Raw genomic sequence first — 20,095 nt, 5'->3', positions numbered from 1 at the left:
ACACTGTAAAAATCTCCTATGTCATTACATTTAAAGGGAAGATACAGCATCATACCATTCCCAAGAGTTAACATTTCAACAAAAGTGAGGGGAAAAGTGTAATGGTTTGGTTGATTAATAATTGAGAATTATTGATCTATTCCAAATGCCCTTTGAAAGCTTTTGTACTACTGCAATGTTTTTACTATATCAGCTGCTAATTAGTAATAAATGGCACCTTTGCAAATAACTTGCAGTCTTTGTCCTGCGCCTGTGGATAAAGTGTGTGATTGCATGATTTCCCAGTTCCCTTTTCAGTCGCTGCTTTGTTTATAGTCACTTCCATTTGTACAAAAATATTTTGCAACACAAGCAAAAAATGAGAAAAAAAACGATGCTTTTGCTTGTTTTGATGAATTATGCAACACTTTACACTTCTGCATTTTTTAATCAACAAAGTCACACCAAAAAAATTTGCATGTTTTTGAGTGGAATTCTCCAGGTTTTCAGTGTCAATAACAACCACTGTCAGTTTGAAGCATTGAAATCATTAGAAAATGTATAATTTGCAGCTTCGATTCCATCTGGCCACACTTAGATCTCGCTGCCTGGCACCGGTGATGTCAGGGTCTGTACATACTGACAGAAAGAATATAAATTATGTACAGTAGGTGATCTGTTCAAGTGAAAATGAAGCACTGGAAATGGCTCCTAGTGGTCAAGATGCGGAATAATGGAAATGAGACGAGTAAGGTGACGCAGACATTGAGGTACGTTTGAGCGTAACAACACACTAATAACCTTTGGTGTCTGGCTCATTTCCACAGAAATTAATTTGTTTCCAGAAACCATCTGCTGCTTCGTCTCGCCATTCGCTCAATTGAGTATTTATTAATCGCCTCTCATATTCATCATGTCTTATTTTTATCATTTGAATCAGCATGTGTTAACCGTCACATTTATAGCTTAGTCCCCAACATCTGCCCACGTTGGCAGACAGACCACTCTTCGCTTTACCTTACATAACCGGCCCGGTTAAGTTAAGACGATACAACAAATGCTGATTTCTCTTTACTGTGAAAAGTGAGGCCGTTCTGAGCATCAACACAGTACATCTGAGGTGCACATCCTGACAAACCCCTCTTCAAAAATCTGCATTAAATATCAAAAGGCACATAAAATCAGCATGAACACAAAAATCCCCCTGAATGACCAAATCAGAGGAATACATGCCGTCAAACAGCGGACTCCCGCCAAACGTGTTTAAACAAGCAGTTCTGTTAGTGGGAGAACAGCATTAAATACTCATCTTGAAAATGCCTTTATGTTGGAAACGTCCCCTAAATCGTAATAATCTTCCACGTACAGCTCTGTCGTCCGCGATTCTTCAGAACACTTGAAGTCATATGTACATTTATTGCATGGGATATGAAAACTATAAAACACCAAAGCGCACGTCAAAGAAAAGAGTCAAATGTCTCGGAAATTAAAACTCCACAGCCCGCGAAGAAAAGCCGCATGCAAGTCAGGTAAGTAAACAAAGGTTCAGATCTGTGCGTTCACAACTACGAATCAGAACAGTGTGTTTGTCTTACAGCTGAATGCTTTCCTCTGCTCTGTGCACTGCTCATGCATGTATCTGCATGTGTGTGTGTGTGTGTGTGTGTGTGTGTGTGTGTGTGTGTTTGCATGTGAGGTAATATTATAAACACTCTGACAAGCCGAATAATATGAACATGTTCTAAGCTGAACCAGTTCTACATATTTATCGCATATGTGAAGATTCATTAGAAGACTAATGGCTGAAGTTATTTCTAGAAAATGAAATTATATTCAGCTTTTATTTAAAAGGGGTGAAAACATTTGGACCAATCAGTGTTCTGTACCTCAGGGTCTGAAATTTGGAGGATTAATGCGGGTTTAACAAAAAACAATGTAAAAAATGTTTTAAAAGCATTAGATGGTGACTGAGGCAGAGGTGTAAAGACTGCTGAATCAAAACTATCAGACTTTAGCAAAATCAAACGTAGGATCAGAAGCAGTGCAGACGCTGTGTGTGTGAATGAGTGTGTGTGTGTTTTCAGATGCTTTCAGTGCTCTTTTTACGAGGTTATATGCACATCTATGGTATGACAGTTCAGGACTCCCTTCGTGTCAGTTCATCTAGGTTTCCTGCAGCATTTTTTTCTTTTTTCAGAAGACCAGTCTGCTAATGGTGTTGAAGCCCCCTCCCCCTCCTCCTCCTCCTCCAGATGGGCCGCAGCTCCCTGGTGGGTTATTGTCATCTGAACCGTTGGGCCTGAACGAGCAGGAGGATGACGGGGCCTGCAGAGCCTGGGTCCGAGCATTGAGCTCCTGTTCCTGTTGACAGCAAGGAGGGAGGAGATGTGTTTCCAGGTTAGTGTACATATGCTCAGCAGCATCACTACAGCGCCCTCTGGTGGCGAGTTACTTCAGTCACTCATACGGTACAAGTAAGCTGGAAAGTCAAGTCAACACAGCACAGTTCAATGACTCGTGAAATTACACCTCACGTCTTATAAAGGGACAGCTCCGATTTGGCTGCGAGTTCAGTCAAAAAAAAAAAAAAAAAAAGAAGTGCTATCCTCTGCAGGCGCTCAGTTATCTGTAAGAGTACGGTCTGTTGTCCCACAGCTTCTTTCCACTTGAGAGGGTCTTGTACAGTCCTTGACTTTCATAATAACCTCACACTTGGAGGGGTTATGGTGGTAATGATGTCACACGTCAAATCCATGTAAAGCATTAAAGTAAGCGCAGCGTGTCGGCCAAAATATCCACTGAACCTCTCAGTTTAGGTTGAACACCTGCTCGAATGCTAATCGCTTCACACTTGTCTTGCATGTATTGGTGTAATCTACAGACTGATTTCAACGGGTAGAATAATGCCTGAGATGAGTGTTTTTTTTGTTCACCCCCCCCACATACCTGTAAATAGAGCTTGTTGTCCTTGATAACAGCATCCAGCAGTTCTTTCTGCAGGGGGGGCTCAGCACTCAGCCTCATCCCATTTGCCATCAGTCCCCCATTTACGCTCTGCCCCGGTAGCTCCTGTTTCCTGTACATGAGCACATACGCTGTGTCCTTGGGGAAGCGATTAGTAATGTTCTGCACTGATTGGAAGGATGAGAATGTCACTCTGCTGTCGTTGAAGAGCAGCCAATCCTTCGCCTCCTGGCTGCTGTTAGGTACTGCGTCTCCATGTTCAGGTGGAAGCGAGAGAGCTGAGCAGGTGGAGAGGCCACCTTCAGCCTGGCCATTTCTTAATTCCTGCTTGAGGGCAAAGTGACACGCCGGATGCTGCGCTCCATCCGCTCCGTTAATGTTGCGACCGTAAGAGTAGTAATGGCCGCTCTCGGACGATACGCCAGAGTGCATCACCACTGAGCTGAGAACGTAGGGCACCGACTGAACAGACATCTCTCCTCCTCTGCTCATCTGCTCCGCTCCATCGATCCGCTCCTTCCCCTCCTCCTCCTCGTCTTTCTGAGATGGTTTGAGCTTCTTGGCCAGATTCTCGCTGCTCTCAGGAGAATCCACCTGCAGAGGAGAAGAGGTAGAAGAGGAACATTGTGTGGGCGTCGACGGGGCATGTACAGGAAGTCTCATGAGCGGCGGGATGGTGACGTTTTCCAGAATCTTCCTCCGGATGTGGCATTTGGCATCGTATGAGAATCGCAGCAGGGTAAGGATTAAGTACTGAGGTGCTGACACCACCTTCATGGTCCTCTCGGCCCGCTGGAGGGAGCTACACTTCTCACAGAAGTAGGCGTTCTCTTCGTCCAGGATCTCTGGAGCCAGGAAGTAGTTAACCAGGTCAGGCACAGAGAGGGGAGGCTCATTCGTCGCTGGCACAAAGTGGGCACTGCTCGCCGGAGCTTTGGCCGAGCCCGGCTCGGGAATCTCACTGCCGCCGTTGACAGATCCCTGACAGAGAACCTTGGGCTCCTCTGAGGGCCCCCCGGGTTGAGGGCCGTCCTGTGCGGTGGCAGGAGGACAGAAGGCCAAAGAGAGGTCTGTGAAAGGCTCCTCCTTCTCAGAGATGCAGTTACACTGCATGCAGCGAATACCTGTGATCAGTTTCCCACCAAACATCGTTTCTATCAAAGTCCTCCGGCCATCCCCACATTTGGAGTCTCCTGAAGTCAAACAGGTCTCTTCTCCGTCCTCTGGGGAAGTCTGACCTGCTGGGTCTTTGCTGCTTGTGTCAATGGAGGGGGCAACCTTTGGCTTAGTTGATTCAAGGACCTGAAGTGTTTTCTCCTCCTCATGTAACCTTGAGATGAGGAGACAGAACGTCCAACATTAAAGGAGTAAAAACGACAGTGCGCTGATGTTAATTTGTGCGCTGCTGTGACTGTGTCCCACATCTGTTCGCTCCACATTAAACCAGCGTTGGCAATCTGCACCGGTTACACACAGAAGGCAAAATAGATTTTTAAATTCTTTTAATCACCTATAAAGCACTTCACAGGCTGGCCCCACTTCATTGTTTCTGAATTAGTGTCCCCTGGTCACAGTGAGCTCATGCAGTCTTCTGACTGAGGCCTTTTGGCTGCCCTGAAATCGAGGCTTAAAACCAAAGGTGACCGAGCTTTGCAGCGGGAGCTCTCACTCTCTGGCACCGTCCTCCTCAAAAAATACAGACTTTTAAGCTGTTAAAACTCACTTCATTGGTAAGCACTTTGTCCTGTAATGTGTGCTTGCCTTCTGTGTGGTTTTTATTGTATTAATTGTTTTTGTTCTTCCCATTTTATCTACTTTTTTTTCAGTGTTTGCATGACGCAGCACCATGCCACTCTGCTTTTGAAGGGTGGTTTAAAAATAAAGTTTATGTACTTACTTTGCTTTCTAAACAAAAAGCCCTCAGTCGGATCATTTCATTTTAAAGAGAGTGCAGTATGAATTAGTAAGCCCCAGGCATGCACACTCAACACTCTCCATGCTTTAAAATGCATCGTGTTCTTAATAGCAAAGTGTTTTGTTTTCTATTTTTCATTTAGTGACACACAAATGATGCACTAACATTGTATAATTTTGCCTGATTTCCTTCATTTGGCAAAGAGACAACAAAGGAAAAGCAATTTTGTACTTTAAATTTGAATCTCTAACTTGATGCAACCTTATTACTATTGATTCATGCAGTCTGTTTGGAATGCGGCCGCACCTGTCCAGAAGAAATCTGAGGTACTCAGAACAGTCCTGCTGAGAGCCCATGTTGAACCAGGGAGGCCGAGATGCTTCCAAGAAGTTTCTGGGGGCGTATGCTGCCCTCTGCAGGAGACACACATGCACCACACACACACACACACACACACACACACACACACACACATACACACACACAGATTGGTCGTGTCATCAGTCATTGTTGACATCAGTGATAACATTCGGTAATATGTATTACACGGGACAACACTGACCTGGGTGTGTGCAAGGAAAGCAAAGAGCAGCTGGAGCTTCTTCATTAGTGCGTTGGAACCGTTCAGATGTAATGATAAAACATGGCGTCTGAAACTGAACAAAAGAACAACAAGTTCCACTTAGACTGTCCACATCTACGCCTTTTCGATGAAAGTACACACACAACTCACTCTGTGGCCATGAAGAGGGTCTGGATGATGCTGTTCATGTAGCAGGTGTTCCCCAGGTTGACCAGGCCAGTCTTGCCTGTCTCAGACTTCCCAGTTTGCCTCAGAAGACCTGAGGCAAACGAGTTGGACTGAGAGGTCCAGGCACTTTGGTTCAACACCAACTTGATCTTCTCTTCTCCGGGTTTCGGGAGATCCTGAGAAGACGAATTGATTCTATATGGAACACACTTAAGAAGCTCACATCCTTTTTATTTATTACACAGTTTAAAAATGACCTGAGGAGACTTATAGCGTCCCCCATTCCTTTACCTTGATGGCCTCCAGTATGTGGTCGTAGAGGTCAGGGAAGCCGGAGTACTGGTACATCATGCAGTGTATGAGCTCAGTGAACTGCAGCAAGAAAGCTTTACTGGTGGGGAGACCGTCTGTCCTCAAAGACTGGACAAGATGCACCACATGTGGAACAACCTGGGACAGTGAGAGATGAAGCTAAGAGAAAAATGTAGAGGACACTGTGGCGCTGAAAACGTTGGAAGGAGCTGCTGCTATTAATCACACGAAACTGCCGCACGGTCAGCCAGAGGGTAGCTGCACATCAGGAAGCCTACAGGGTTCAGTCTCATTTACCCAGTGTTTTCAGGACTGTTCGTGTTTTTAGATACTAATGAAATTGGCCAACTCAAAGGCCATTGCTTAGCATTAAATGTTTCACACATCATTAGTGGGAGAGCGGTGCCGAGCCCGGGGTTCAGGGAAGAGAAGTCTGTGCAGCTTTGAGGTAATTTAAGCCAGAAGAGAAGAAAATGAGAAAGCCAATAAAGTGGCCATATGAGAGGGAAATGGTCTGTGAGGAGACAGGAGATCCCTTACCAAATGGAAGGCCTCGGGAGAGTGCTGGAAACTCAGCAGCATGTGTGAGAGCACAGCTAGCGCCCCCTGCCGCACAATGGGGTACCACAGACGACTGAACACCTACGGGTTAACAAAGAAATCTTTATGTCATGAATACATTTATGTGAACTGGGGAATTTGCTTCGATAATTCAAGTTAGCCATTTTACCAGCCCGAGGTGAAATATCTTTAAGAAAAACGGCTGCAATCGAGCTTAATTATACTGCACTTTAAAGGTGGGATGAGTCATTCTGGAGAAAGATTGGTGATATTTATCTCCTCACGGTGCTTTCAGCGTGTGCGCTGAAAAAAAAAAATCAGGTTTTTTGTACACAGGCATGGTTCTATAAAAGGGAAACAACTAAAGTGGTTCAGATCGACTCACAAAGCAGTATTCCAGCCAATCAGGGACAGGCGGCGTCCATGCTAATGCACAGGACACGAGGACGGGGAGGAGTGAGAGACACGGTAGATCTGGCATGCTAACGTCAAATCACACGGTGAACAGGAGAGGTGGCAACAATCTTCCTCCAGAATGACTCACCTGATATCGAACATCCAAACCACTCTGAAAGATCCACACAGTTTCCTGAGATCCACAGTAAATCAAAACGAGGAGCTCTCACTACAAACCAGTTCAATTTTAAGCAGAGTGACGTCTATGAGGATGGTGAACTTCTGAACTGCAGCCAGTCCTTTGAGCAGAGCAATGACCCAGGTATCAACATGTTGAGCCAGAGGCCAAGAAAGCCAGTCAATCATCCTGGAGCAAGAGAAGAAGAAGATTACATGGCGTGTAAACAAGGTGCAAAAAATGCAGTAACATTATAGCAACACGTCACATTCATAATGGACGACTGGGTGCGTGAGGTTACCTGCAGAGTGCTTTAGTCATGCTGGCATCTTTGACGTTGTGGTCCGTGGTGAGACTCTTGATGAGCACTGTGATCATCTGGACGGGGATGTGCTGGACCAGGCTGGCCAGAGCAATGGATGGGTCAAAGGAAGGGTCTGCCAACAACAAACCAGAGCAGAAATGCTGCATGATTACACAACCCCACCTTCTCTCTTTCTATCAGTCAGCAGGGGGAACTGTGATACAATGCAGTGCGATACCACCGCAAACACTCTCATTTATTGCAGGCTGTTTGGTTACTTTTTTTCAGGTTGTCCTGTTGTTTTGTCCATCTCCTGTCAAAGCATGTGAAAAACGTATTTCTTCATACATATTACAGCCACACAGAGCAGACTGACATTGTAAACTCTGCAGCCCAACTTTCCTAGATGGGTTCCTGTAATATTTTGTGTCGTATCAGAGTGTTTGTTTCGTATCTGAGAAGAGGAGCCTGGATCTGACAGCACCTTCCCCAGCATGAACTAAACACTGAAGCTCAGCAGCACACTTTAAAAGCTCAGCTCACCTGAAAAATGTCATTGAAATGGAGGCAGAGTGACCTTTTCACCCACAGCGGCTCCGCTCGCATCGCTCACTGTCGCCTGCCGTCAGTGGGCTTTTCAATTGAAACTGCTGCCCGCTGTTTGTTTATTTTGTGCTGCTCCACAGTTCAGTCACAAAGTTGCAACACTGCACTGTGGGCTTAGGACACGTCTAACATTTACCATCAACAAAAGACTGCAGCTTTGACTTCAGCTGAACGAGCCTGAGCTCAAGAACAAAATGCTCGGGCGAAACACTCTCCTTGAGGATTTGAAGGTAATTTCTCCAAGCAATGACAAGTGTGTAAAATGAGACCACAACCTAAAAAGTGAAAATAATCAGTGTGCCAATAATACTGAATATTGCTGGATGAACATCCAACCCATACAAATGAGAGAACTAAGCCAAGGGATCAAAGTCAGTTATTGGCAAGGCCCTGGAAAACCAAAATGAACCAAGTTAACTGTTCCCCAGTGCTTAATCATGCACTAAAAACCCTGATATTAAGGCCAAGATTTATGGAGGGAAGCGTATAAGGCTTGGCTCCATGCTGCCAAATGCAAATACTCTTTTTTTCAGTACTGGTAGGCAGACATCTATAAAATTATGGATAAAATCCAAATTTGTTCATATTTTGAACTTATGTAGGACATCTATGACTATTCCATGGTATGTTACGCACTATTAGCCTGCAGAAAAATGAAGGCAGTTGTCAAACAAGTACACATTAAGATACTTTTTTATTCCTCTAAACTCATATCTCATGCATCATAGCCAATTTATGTGAACAGCAGGAAATATGCAGTACTTACTTATGAGGATTCAAAATAAATACAATTTTGGAAGGAAAGAAGGAACAAGTCTCACCTGTGGAAGAGATAATGGCAAAGACTTCCTGCAGTGAGGGAAGCAGTGTGGCTGGGTCAGTCTTCCAGATGTTCTGCAGCAGCGTGCTGACCTTGGTCACCTGGCCGACATACTCTCTCAGCTCTCGCTCTTGGGTGGCGAAGCAGTGGAAGTAACTGATGGTCCTCACCAGCTGCTGGCAGAACAAAACGCCCGACTTGTCCCTCGGCATGCACTGCACAAAGTCTGACAGCAAAGTGTTCAGGCGGGCGCAAAGAGCAGGCTCTGGACGTTCGCACACCATCCTTAAAACCTCCACCTGGATCACGCTGAAGATCTCCAGCACCGAGGGGCAGCTGATGAGCAGCCGCAGGCAGCAGTGAATGTAGTCTATAATAGCTGGGTCTTTGCGGTCCAGCTGGCCATAGCCCTGCTGGAGAAGACCGAGGACAAAGTCTTTACTGAAGAAACGCTCAAACTCTGGGCGGTGGTAGCGTGCGTAGGCATCCAAAACCTGGAGGCCGATCTGCCTCTGAAAGGCATCTTCACCGAGGAGGATGAGGCGGGTGGTGAGAGTGAACAGCGACTGACACTGCTCCTCAGTCACCTCCTTCTCCGCCGCTTCCACTACCTTCTTCACAATGGCTCTCTTCACCGGCACAGAATGATCGGAGCTCACGAGGCCCTCCAAAATCTTGTCCATGATGGCGATCTGTAGGAAAAAATGACACTTGTTAAAAAGGTCACAGAACGTTTGCACTCATACTCAACGATAAATAAGCTTTAGGCTTTACTGTGACGTGACTACTGAGGCGAAGAAGTTGTTGTACACCATTTGACGATTGGGCCTTTAAGTATGACACAAACACACAACATAATTGCAGGGTTTTTTTGTGTACAACTGTGAAGTGTACAACACAGGAAATAAATATTCTATTATAACACTTGGCACCATGACAGAACACAATATCAACGACTGCTTTTAAACTACAAACTAATTTGAGACAAACTGATTTTTTTAGGTTTTTTTTTAATTATTATTATTTCTTAATCAATTTGATATTTGAATAATGTCAGAAAATAGTGGAAAATGCAATCCAGAACTTACACAGAGTGGATTTACAATGACACAATACAGAGCGAAAAGCAGTCAATTCTTACATTGATAACTTTGGCATTAAATTTATTTAGACATTATATAACTTTATGTGTCTTTGTAAATTGATTTTCTATTGTTTGGTAATCTAATCGACTAATCTTTGCGGTGCCATTCATTACATTTAAGAATGGATATAAACTGGAAATCAAAATAAGATTTTTCTATAGACTGAGCCCCGTGACGGCCAGTTGTCAATTAATACACACATCCCTTTGAAAAACGGATTATTTTCCAAAACATTGGAGATGTGGACAGGCCTGTTACAGATTTGATAAGTGGTTTCAGTCCAACTCTGGCATATTTTTGTCCCAATTTTGGAGGTCATAACAGGTAACTAAAACTGTATATTCTTTACTTCCCTCCGTCCAACACAAAGATTCAACTATTTGCCAGCTGCCGTAATAACTGGACATCAGCGTAAACGACGTAACTGATCAGCATATTATGCACTTAATACTACTTTATACCTGATTGTTTTCTCCTCGCTTCAGAACAGCGACCAACCGCTGTCCGTTAGTGCTGTGTGGATATAGTGGCTAGCATGCTAACGCTAGCTGTAACGTTAGCATTAACTGATTTCTCTATACGTCCGGCATTTAAAACATAACTCACATGCTAAATACGACTAAACCACCCGAGCCCATAGTAACCCATAGCGACAGTTGTTACTAACATCCCCCTGTAACGAAAAAATGAACAAAGCACCCAAACAGGCCTGTCGTTAGCCGAGTAGCGTTAGGTTCCACTGACTTAGCATAAATACCGCAATGTATGAGCGCGACACAGAGGCTTAACGACCTGTACTTACCCAAATAAAGCATGTCAACCGTATCCGATCAGAACATTGTCAGTTGCCGGGAGATGTTAACCCTGTTTTGACAGATTAAACCGCGTTATTTTGGTTCATTTGGTCGCTCAGAATCAGCTGATTAACCTTCCATCGACGTCACTCCTGTAGCCGGAGATGTCGGTAGGACCTTTGTGTGAAGTAATTTTCGTCTAAACATTGCCTGTGATGCAGTTGTTGAATTTTTGGTAATAAAGTCAGTGATTTTACCGTGAACGATATTTTTTAACGTTTCGAATGACAACATTTAAATGTAGTCAAATTCTTATCATGTTTTTTTGGAGTTTCTGCTCCGTTTCTGTACCGTTGATGTGCCACATTCAAATACTCTTCGTACATCCGAATTTTGGGGGTCTTCGGTGAAATTGACTTTTGGTCGAAAATAAATCAGCTATCAAATTAACTGTCGTTCTTTCGGTGTCCCCTGTGAATGATACTCTCTTGTACATTATCTAGTGTATAGTGTAATAGTGTAGTTTCCTGAAATTCCATGTTAGAGGCACAGTAAATACTGTGTGTGTGTGTGTGTGTGTGTGTGTGTGTGTGTGTGTGTGTGTGTGTGTGTGTGTGTGTGTGTGTGTGTGTGTGTGTGTGTGTGTGTGTGTGTGCGCGCGCGTGTGTGTGAAATATATTTACGTATACAATTGTAGCATGCCAAATAAATAGAATCAAGCATCAAGAAAAACAATATTGAATTGATACACAATTAATACAATAACTACATTTATATGTTGTGGTATACACTGTATATTCATATAATAAATTATGTTAATATGTATATTTTAAAGATAGAACTTTTTTGTAGGGTGTTTTACTGAGGAAAACAGCACTGTGAAGCATTGATGTACTGATTATTTATTTTTTTACTTACTTAATTACAGAGTGACAGTGTGGTCTGGTTTAACCAAACCAAAGCGTTTTGTTTGGTTCAGCAAGCTGTTTATCAATTATTGTTTTAAAGCATATGTTAAATCAGCTGTATCTGAACTAAAATGACAATACGCTATTTTGATCTGTAAACCAAAACTTCCAACAACTACTGAAGGCAGCATACTCAAGTCTCGCGATAGAGCGCTGTGAACGCGGGTGCCCGAGAACAATCTTCCTAGCGCGAACGTGCTGCTTCCGACCAACCGGTGTGTCTTTCATTATAAACAACGAGATAGTTGTCATTTATCGTGAGAAAGTTCGGAAAATCTTCAACATTTCTTATACGGGATCACTTAAGGCACCAAGTAACGGACGAGATATCTGAATCGAAGGGGAAAATCGGTAAAAATGTCCGAAAGCGCAAACTGCGTGGAACAGCGGGAAGAGCAGACTGAACTTGAAGAAGCCGGAGGAGCAGAGGTAAGGTTTAAAATGGGCATTGTCTTCCTCTCAAAACCGTGTACATCTCTCACAGACCTGTCACACAAGCCTCTGTCTCTGAAAGCTACCCTTACCTAACAACACCCGTACCTCAAATTCCTGTGTGATAAACTTTCACTTTGTCAACGTTAATGCGGGCTGTTTGAGCTAGTTAGCTAGCCGCGGCGGTGCTATCATTAGCTCACGACAACAGCAGCTCGGTCCCATCCACTCGGGACTGAAGCTAACGTTACAGCACGCAGCAGCAGCAAGGCCAGCCTGTTTCATAAGCGCTCAGGCTACTAGCTTAGCCCCGCTAGCCACTCATCGATTTTCGCTCTAAGAGTCCCGGCGTGCTTTTTGTTTACTCCCAGGCCAGATTCACTCAGCGAGGCGGTTGTAACTGATCAACCTTATGGAAAAACCTTGTGAAAACAGCGAAGAGCAGCGCCCCGCTCCAGCTGTCCCATCCGCGGCTTTGTTTTCAGTGGGACAGCGTTGGCTTTTGTGACCGAGCTACAGCACTGCCTGTCTGTAACTTGCTTTCCAGTGCAGTTTGGGTTGAGTTTTGTTTAAAATCGTGAAATAAAACGGAAGGGATTTCCAGGTGTGCAGCTCAACAGTTGAAACGAGATCGGATGAAACAAACTTTGTTGATTTGAAATGTCACAGCAGTTTAAGTACAAAAACAGACATAGAGTATAAAGAAGTAGCCTTAAAAGCTATCATGGGCACCTACTATATACAAAATAAAGTTCGAGAAATAACAACAGGGGTACTAAATACAATACATGCTTACATAAACAGTCACAACACATGTACAGAGACAAGAACAATTCATCTTAATGCAGAAATAGCACTTCAGGGAATCAAGCTGTGTGGTTTGAGTGTCTTGTTTTTGCAAATAGCAGTTAGCAGCATCACCTGCAGTAAAACAAAATCTGAAATGTTTGTTTTATAATGTAAAGGCAGTAGTGCAGAAGGTGGGGGACTGTGATTGACTTGCACTGCGGTTGTTTTGGTCCACAAAAAGCAGCGGTGATAGAAGAAGAACTGACTTAAGATGATGTTCACACTGCAGGATGAAGGGTCGGCCCAGAGCGTTTAAGGTTTCAAACAGGGGACGTACGGAGATGTCCTCCATGATAGCCAGGAGTTTTTCCATCATGTGTCTCTCTCCCACTTCCTCTGTGGGGAGCTGGCTGTTTGTTTAGTCTCTTCCTGTCTGCTCTTGTTGGACAAATCAGAGGCTGTCCACTAAACAAGATGGTTTCTGTTTACGTTTTTTTGTGCACAGGAGAAGTCTGACTCTTCAGATGCTGGAAAAGAGTCATCCTCAGATGCTGGGCCTGATGGACAAGATGGATCCTCCTCCTCCTCGTCCAAAACTAAAGACACTGCTCCGGGGTATGAGGAGAAAGTGGTAAGGACGCTTTTTTCTATGACTTAGATGACACGGCTCACTACTTTGTTCTTGGGTAAATATGTTAACGCGTCTGTCTTCCTGTATGTAGCAAACAGACCGGACCAATAGATTTGAGTACCTGTTGAAGCAAACAGAGCTGTTTGCTCATTTCATCCAACCAGCCGCACAGAAGACCCCCACCTCCCCACTGAAGATGAAGCCTGGACGCCCTCGCATCAAGAAGGATGAGAAGCAGAACCTGCTGTCTGCCGGAGAGTGAGTACACGACCACATAATACAGATTTGTTTAATTTGTATTAAAGTTATTAATTTACTCATTGTGATTATGACTTTTTTTGTCTTCTGTTTGACAGCAATCGGCATCGTCGCACTGAGCAAGAGGAGGATGAAGAGCTTCTGAACGAGAGCACCAAGACCACTAATGTGTGCACTCGCTTTGACGAGTCTCCGTCCTGTAAGCAATGACTTGATTTTATTTAACAGGAGGGCACATGGCAAATATATATGATGAGCAGAGGTCATGAGTTTGAGTTTTTCTGTTTGTTTGTTTTTTTCTAGACATCAAAACAGGAAAAATGAGAGACTATCAGGTCCGTGGTCTGAACTGGCTCATCTCTTTGTATGAGAATGGAATCAACGGCATCCTTGCTGATGAAATGGTCAGTGCTTTCAGTCAAAACCGTTACCTCTGAGATTAAGGGAGAGTGAAAAATATCTGGCATGTTGTATTTACATGTACTGCTCCATCTCATACACGCAGGGTTTGGGGAAGACTCTGCAGACCATTTCCCTGCTGGGTTACATGAAACACTACAGAAACATCCCTGGTCCCCACATGGTGCTCGTGCCCAAGTCCACCCTCTACAACTGGATGAATGAGTTCAAGAGATGGGTGCCTTCACTCCGGGCAGTCTGCCTGATTGGAGACAGAGATCAGAGGGTAGGCTGTGTCAGAATATTATGTCTGAAAGGCCAAATTTAACTGGAAGTACTCAATGTATTTGATATTGATTCATGTTCATATTTGTTTGAAATTAATGTCCTCATCTTGTCAGCGTTCATAGTTTTCATTTTGCAAGTCAGTTTTTTTTTTTGTGCAGAAGCAGCATTTTTGAACGCATCAGTTGTTCGGCTGATGCCTGCAATAGCACAATTACAAGTGTGATTGGATTTCATGTGCAAAAGTGCTGAAAATGGCCTTCGGTTTGGACGTAATGATATGGACCCAAACCAGAACAACTGACGCAGATTTATTCCAAGTTACACCAGCAGTTATTATAGACACTTCAGATCATTTGATTGGTTTCTCTGGTGGGTTACAGTGAGTGCTGGATGTATGTAGTGTACATCTCAGCAGAACTGTGTGTTAAGTCATGGATTTTACTGACTGAACTGTATGTGTGGAAGCAACCAGGAGTGAGGGGACACTTCAGCATGCACATGACAATCTGTCACAGAGTGCTACACCAAACTTTTGCTTCTCTGATAGATTTATTTGCTAGTTGTCTATCCAGAACATATTCTAGCTGGTACTGATGTGTAAGTTTGCTGTGTGATACTCCTCTGACCAAAGCTAAGTTATGTATTGTTGGTTAAACGTCACTTTCAGACTGCCCTGATCAGAGATGTGCTGCTGCCTGGAGAATGGGATGTGTGTGTCACATCCTATGAGATGCTCATCATTGAAAAGGCGGTTTTCAAGAAGTTCAACTGGAGATACCTGGTCATTGACGAAGCCCACAGGATCAAGAATGAGAAGTCAAAGGTCAGACAGCCACTGAAGTAAAACAGATATTTACATGTCAGAACCGCTTAGTGTTTTACGAGATCGCCTAATGAAGCAAAAATGCCGTTTTACTTCCCATAGCTTTCAGAAATTGTGCGAGAATTTAAGACCACCAACCGCTTGTTGCTGACTGGAACACCCCTGCAAAACAACCTCCACGAGCTGTGGGCTCTGCTCAACTTCCTGCTGCCTGACGTCTTCAACTCATCAGAGGTAAGAGTCACCTGGAAATGCACAATATCAGCAGGGAATTATTATTTTGAAGAAACATTTTCTGCACTTTGGTACTAATTGCATTTATTTCTCCAAAGGACTTTGATTCCTGGTTTGACACAAACAACTGCCTGGGTGATCAGAAGTTGGTCGAACGTCTTCACACTGTATGTATCGAATGTTCCTCTGACTAATCAGCTTCTGTTGTGTGCGTGAAGCACTTTCTAACCATGTTTTATACAAAGCGCTATGTGATTGAAGCTTTTCTGACTTACTTTTAAGCCATCTTAAAACACTCTCGACTTGCTGTTTTTCGTGCAGGTTCTGCGCCCTTTCTTGCTTCGTCGTATAAAAGCTGACGTAGAGAAGACTCTGCTCCCAAAAAGAGAGATCAAGATGTATGTGGGCCTGAGTAAGATGCAGCGAGAGTGGTAAGAATCCTCCTTAAATTACTCCTACACAGCTTGAAGCTACCTGGATACTGACGGTAAATGATTGCACGCTACATTTTAATGTGAACTCATGTCACAACTCACCAGGTACACAAAGATTCTGATGAAGGACATTGACATCCTGAACTCAGCGGGTAAGATGGACAAGATGCGTCTGCTGAACGTTCTCATGCAGCTCAGGAAATGCTGCAACCACCCGTACCTGTTTGACGGGGCCGAGCCCGGCCCCCCTTACACTACTGACCTCCATCTGGTGGTGAACAGCGGCAAGATGGCGGTGCTGGACAAGCTGCTGCCCAAGATGAAGGAGCAGGGTATGTAGATGGGTATGGTGTGTTTTCAGCAGAATGCAATGTTAGGTACAGTTTTTTATTACAGAATAGAATATCAGGATTCAGTCTAACAGAATACCACCTGTGTTTGTGACCACACCTGGTCACGTGTTTATCATTCATAAGCACTGGAGGAATCAGACAAAATGATGCCACTGACTTCCCCTCCTTCCAGGTTCTCGTGTGCTCATCTTCAGCCAGATGACCAGGATGCTGGACATCTTGGAGGACTACTGCATGTGGAGGAACTACGGCTACTGTCGCCTGGACGGCCAGACACCGCACGAGGAGAGACAGGTGTGCTGCTGGTTTAGGCCCATCCATCAACTCAGGAAACGCAAGATGAGTTTAGCAAAGTAAGTTTCATTTTCACATATGTTTGTGTGTCTTCAGATCTCCATCAACGCCTACAACGAGCCCAACAGCTCCAAGTTCATCTTCATGTTGAGCACCAGAGCTGGAGGCCTGGGTATCAACCTGGCTACAGCAGACGTGGTCATCCTGTACGACTCAGACTGGAACCCTCAAGTCGACCTCCAGGCCATGGTTAGTACTAGTACTACTACTACTTAATCAACAGTAAGGAGTTACAGGATCTGATATTTTCTTTCGAGCTTGGCTGCCTCATCACTTCAAGGACTTTTTTTTGTTATATTTCAGGACCGAGCTCACCGAATCGGTCAGCAGAAGCAGGTACGCGTCTTTCGTTTCATCACTGAAAACACGGTGGAGGAGAGGATTGTGGAGAGGGCGGAGATGAAACTGCGCCTGGACTCCATTGTCATCCAGCAAGGTAACTCCTCTCTCCTCTTACAGAAACATTGCTGTGTTAAAAGTACATAAAAACAATGAGTTATCACGTTTTATTTTATGTTTTGTACAACGTCCCAGCTTTTTGGGAGTCACCTTAATTCATGTGTTACATTACAGAAAATACCAATAGAGATTTGAGTGAGCCGTTAAGTTGCCTCGATTTGTTTAACAGGAAGGCTTGTGGACCCGAGCGCAAACAAACTGGGCAAAGACGAGATGCTGTCCATCATCCGTCACGGTGCCACACACGTGTTTGCCTCCAAAGAGAGCGAGATCACAGATGATGACATTGATGCGATCCTGGAGAGAGGTGAAAGGAAGGTGAGCGTGGATGCGTTTGAGAGAATCTGTGGACGTCATGTGTTTGTGTCTAGTTTTCAATTTGCCATAAAAGTAAGACTTTGTCATCTTCTAGACTATGGAGATGAAGGAGAGGCTGGCGACGCTGGGCGAGAGCTCTCTGAGAAACTTCACCATGGACACAGAGAACAGCAGTGTGTACACGTTTGAAGGGGAAGATTATAGAGAGAAGAAAAAGGTAAAGAGGTGACCAGCGTCAGCGTTTAACAGCCTGATTCCAGCAGCACGAGCCATCGAGTCTTTACCTCGTTTCCCCTCTTGTGTCTTCATTCAGGTCATTACCAACTGGATTGAACCACCCAAGAGAGAAAGGAAAGCCAATTACGCTGTGGATGCCTACTTCAGAGAAGCTCTGAGAGTCAGCGAGCCCAAAGCGCCCAAGGTAGAGATGGATCACCCTATCATGACCTGCACAGCGTGCCTTTGGTGCTGGATGACAGGCTGTCCTGTTCATGGAATAACGTTTGTGTGTTTGACTCCTCTTCCCAGGCTCCTCGTCCTCCCAAGCAGCCAAATGTCCAGGACTTCCAGTTCTTCCCTCCACGTCTTTTTGAGCTCCTAGAAAAGGAAATTCTGTTCTACAGAAAGACAATAGGCTACAAGGTACACAGCTGTCTTCTCACACGAGGACTGGATTATTTGTCCTAATCTGGTTGGAGAAGGACTGTCTCTAAATCAGTCTGTGGCTGCGTCTCTTTAGGTTCCCCGTAATCCAGACATGCCTAACTCGGCCCAGCTGCAGAAAGAAGAGCAGGCTAAGATCGATGAGGCGGAGGCTCTCACAGAGGAGGAGCTGGAGGAGAAGGAGAACCTCCTGCAACAGGTGCTGATTACTCTCACTGAAATTCATCAGTTCATGGCCGTTATGCTGCAAGTCAACATTAAACGTTTGATCGAGCTTATTTTGATCAAGTGTACCTTCGTTGCAGGGATTTACTATTTGGAACAAACGTGACTTCAACCAGTTCATCAAAGCCAACGAGAAGTGGGGAAGAGATGATATTGAGAACATTGCCAGAGAGGTCGAGGGGAAAACTCCCGAGGAGGTCATGGAGTACTCAGGTGATGACTCCTTTTTAGCCTCTGTTCAACAGAAAAAAATCCAGACTTCTCACCTTTTTTAACACGCTCAGTGAATTCATGTGTGTGTTTGTTTCTCAGCTGTGTTCTGGGAGCGCTGTAATGAGCTGCAGGACATCGAGAAGATCATGGCTCAGATAGAGAGAGGAGAGGCCAGGATTCAGAGAAGGATTAGCATTAAGAAAGCACTGGACTCAAAGGTAGCTCACCGTCAGCTGTTTGTCTGTTCATTTCTTTTTTTCAAACTACCCCATGAACACTTAAACTCTACATGTTGCCCTGATCTCTTAATTATCTCTTCATCATCACATTATCTGCCCTTCCTGATTCATTTAGCGTGTTTCTCTTCTTGCTCAGATCGGTCGCTACAAGGCTCCTTTCCATCAGCTCCGCATCTCCTATGGCACCAACAAAGGCAAGAACTACACGGAGGAGGAGGACCGCTTCCTCATCTGTATGCTCCACAAGCTGGGCTTCGACAAGGAGAGCGTGTACGACGAGCTGCGTCAGTGCATCCGCAACTCGCCTCAGTTCCGCTTCGACTGGTTCCTCAAGTCCAGGACCGCCATGGTACGTTTAGACTTCTTTAAGACGTTTCTGGTTTTCATGATGTGTCGAGAAAAAATTGAAATTATGTTTTGATGTGTGTGTAGGAGCTCCAGAGGCGATGTAACACCCTGATCACGCTGATCGAGAGAGAGAACATGGAGCTGGAGGAGAGAGAGAAGGCAGAGAAGAAGAAACGGGGCCCAAAGACCGGCTCAGTAAGTTACAGAGGAGTCTCATTTCTCAGGAAGCAAGCCGCTGTTCACTGCTGCTGAGTTGTAGAAAAGTTTATTAGTTAAATTTGCCAAAATAAAATGCCAAATTAGAGATTAAAAGTCTGACAAGGCCTTCAGTGAAACTTTCGGTGCTTCTTATTTTGATGCGTGTCTGACAGGCTTTGAGTTTTATGCCACTGCTCGTGAAGTCTTTCCTAATAATGTCCTCCTCTTGTCCAGGCCCAGAAACGGAAGTCAGAGGGAACCGCAGACGGCCGCGGACGCAGGAAAAAGCTCAAATTGTGAAGCTGTTCACCCTTTGAATCTACTGCACAGTGTCCGAGTTGGAGAGCAGCAGCCAGTGTTAGTCCTAGTGTCTGTGTTCGTTCTGCAGGTTGTGATGATGTACTGTGTAAAAAACCCTCTGATGGACTGATGTCGTGGTCTTAGGTTTTAGGAAGTGCTCCTTTACAAGCCTGCCTTGATGTCACTTACCTAAACGCTGCAGCTGTGCTGGTTTAGTTGTTTGCTAGTCCTTTTTCTTTGTTTTGTTTTGTTTTTTTTTACTAGTATTAACTTGAAAGAAATGTATTTATGCCTGTTGGTTGTACCACATTCCATTGCTTGAAACAATACGTACCCTTTTTATTTTTAAGAAAACATTTGTTCTTTTATCTTCCTATGTGAAGTAGAAAATGTCTTTTTGAACATCACAAATAAAAGTTCCCTTTTTGTAACAATGCGTGCGCT

The 20,095-nt window shown here is 44.4% G+C and overlaps 2 protein-coding genes across 2 annotated transcripts; one reads left to right on the top strand and one right to left on the bottom strand.

Annotated features, from left to right (window-relative positions):
• Positions 1–410: 410 nt before the first annotated feature.
• Positions 411–10,885, bottom strand: usp38 (ubiquitin specific peptidase 38). The gene is made up of 11 exons (XM_070986629.1): positions 10,734–10,885; positions 8,788–9,478; positions 7,358–7,493; positions 7,116–7,245; positions 6,462–6,563; positions 5,901–6,059; positions 5,592–5,785; positions 5,421–5,514; positions 5,165–5,271; positions 2,926–4,273; positions 411–2,340 (listed from the first exon to the last, which is right to left on the bottom strand). The coding sequence occupies exons 2-11, from the start codon at positions 9,467–9,469 to the stop codon at positions 2,173–2,175; spliced, it is 3,120 nt and encodes a 1,039-aa protein (XP_070842730.1). The 5' UTR covers positions 9,470–9,478; positions 10,734–10,885; the 3' UTR covers positions 411–2,172.
• A 971-nt stretch (positions 10,886–11,856) lies between these two features.
• Positions 11,857–20,087, top strand: smarca5 (SNF2 related chromatin remodeling ATPase 5). The gene is made up of 24 exons (XM_070982084.1): positions 11,857–12,122; positions 13,420–13,545; positions 13,637–13,803; positions 13,902–14,002; positions 14,107–14,207; positions 14,309–14,488; positions 15,158–15,313; positions 15,416–15,547; positions 15,646–15,714; positions 15,869–15,978; positions 16,087–16,313; positions 16,507–16,628; positions 16,725–16,877; positions 16,992–17,124; positions 17,317–17,465; positions 17,560–17,682; positions 17,779–17,886; positions 17,994–18,107; positions 18,205–18,327; positions 18,434–18,566; positions 18,666–18,784; positions 18,942–19,154; positions 19,238–19,348; positions 19,586–20,087. Exons 1-24 carry the CDS (start codon positions 12,051–12,053, stop codon positions 19,649–19,651), a joined length of 3,108 nt encoding a protein of 1,035 aa, XP_070838185.1. The 5' UTR covers positions 11,857–12,050; the 3' UTR covers positions 19,652–20,087.
• Positions 20,088–20,095: the final 8 nt, after the last annotated feature.

This window comes from Chaetodon trifascialis, chromosome 2 (genome assembly GCF_039877785.1).
Source record: "Chaetodon trifascialis isolate fChaTrf1 chromosome 2, fChaTrf1.hap1, whole genome shotgun sequence".
NCBI lineage: Eukaryota > Metazoa > Chordata > Actinopteri > Chaetodontiformes > Chaetodontidae > Chaetodon > Chaetodon trifascialis.
This window is presented reverse-complemented; position numbering and strand designations above follow the sequence as displayed.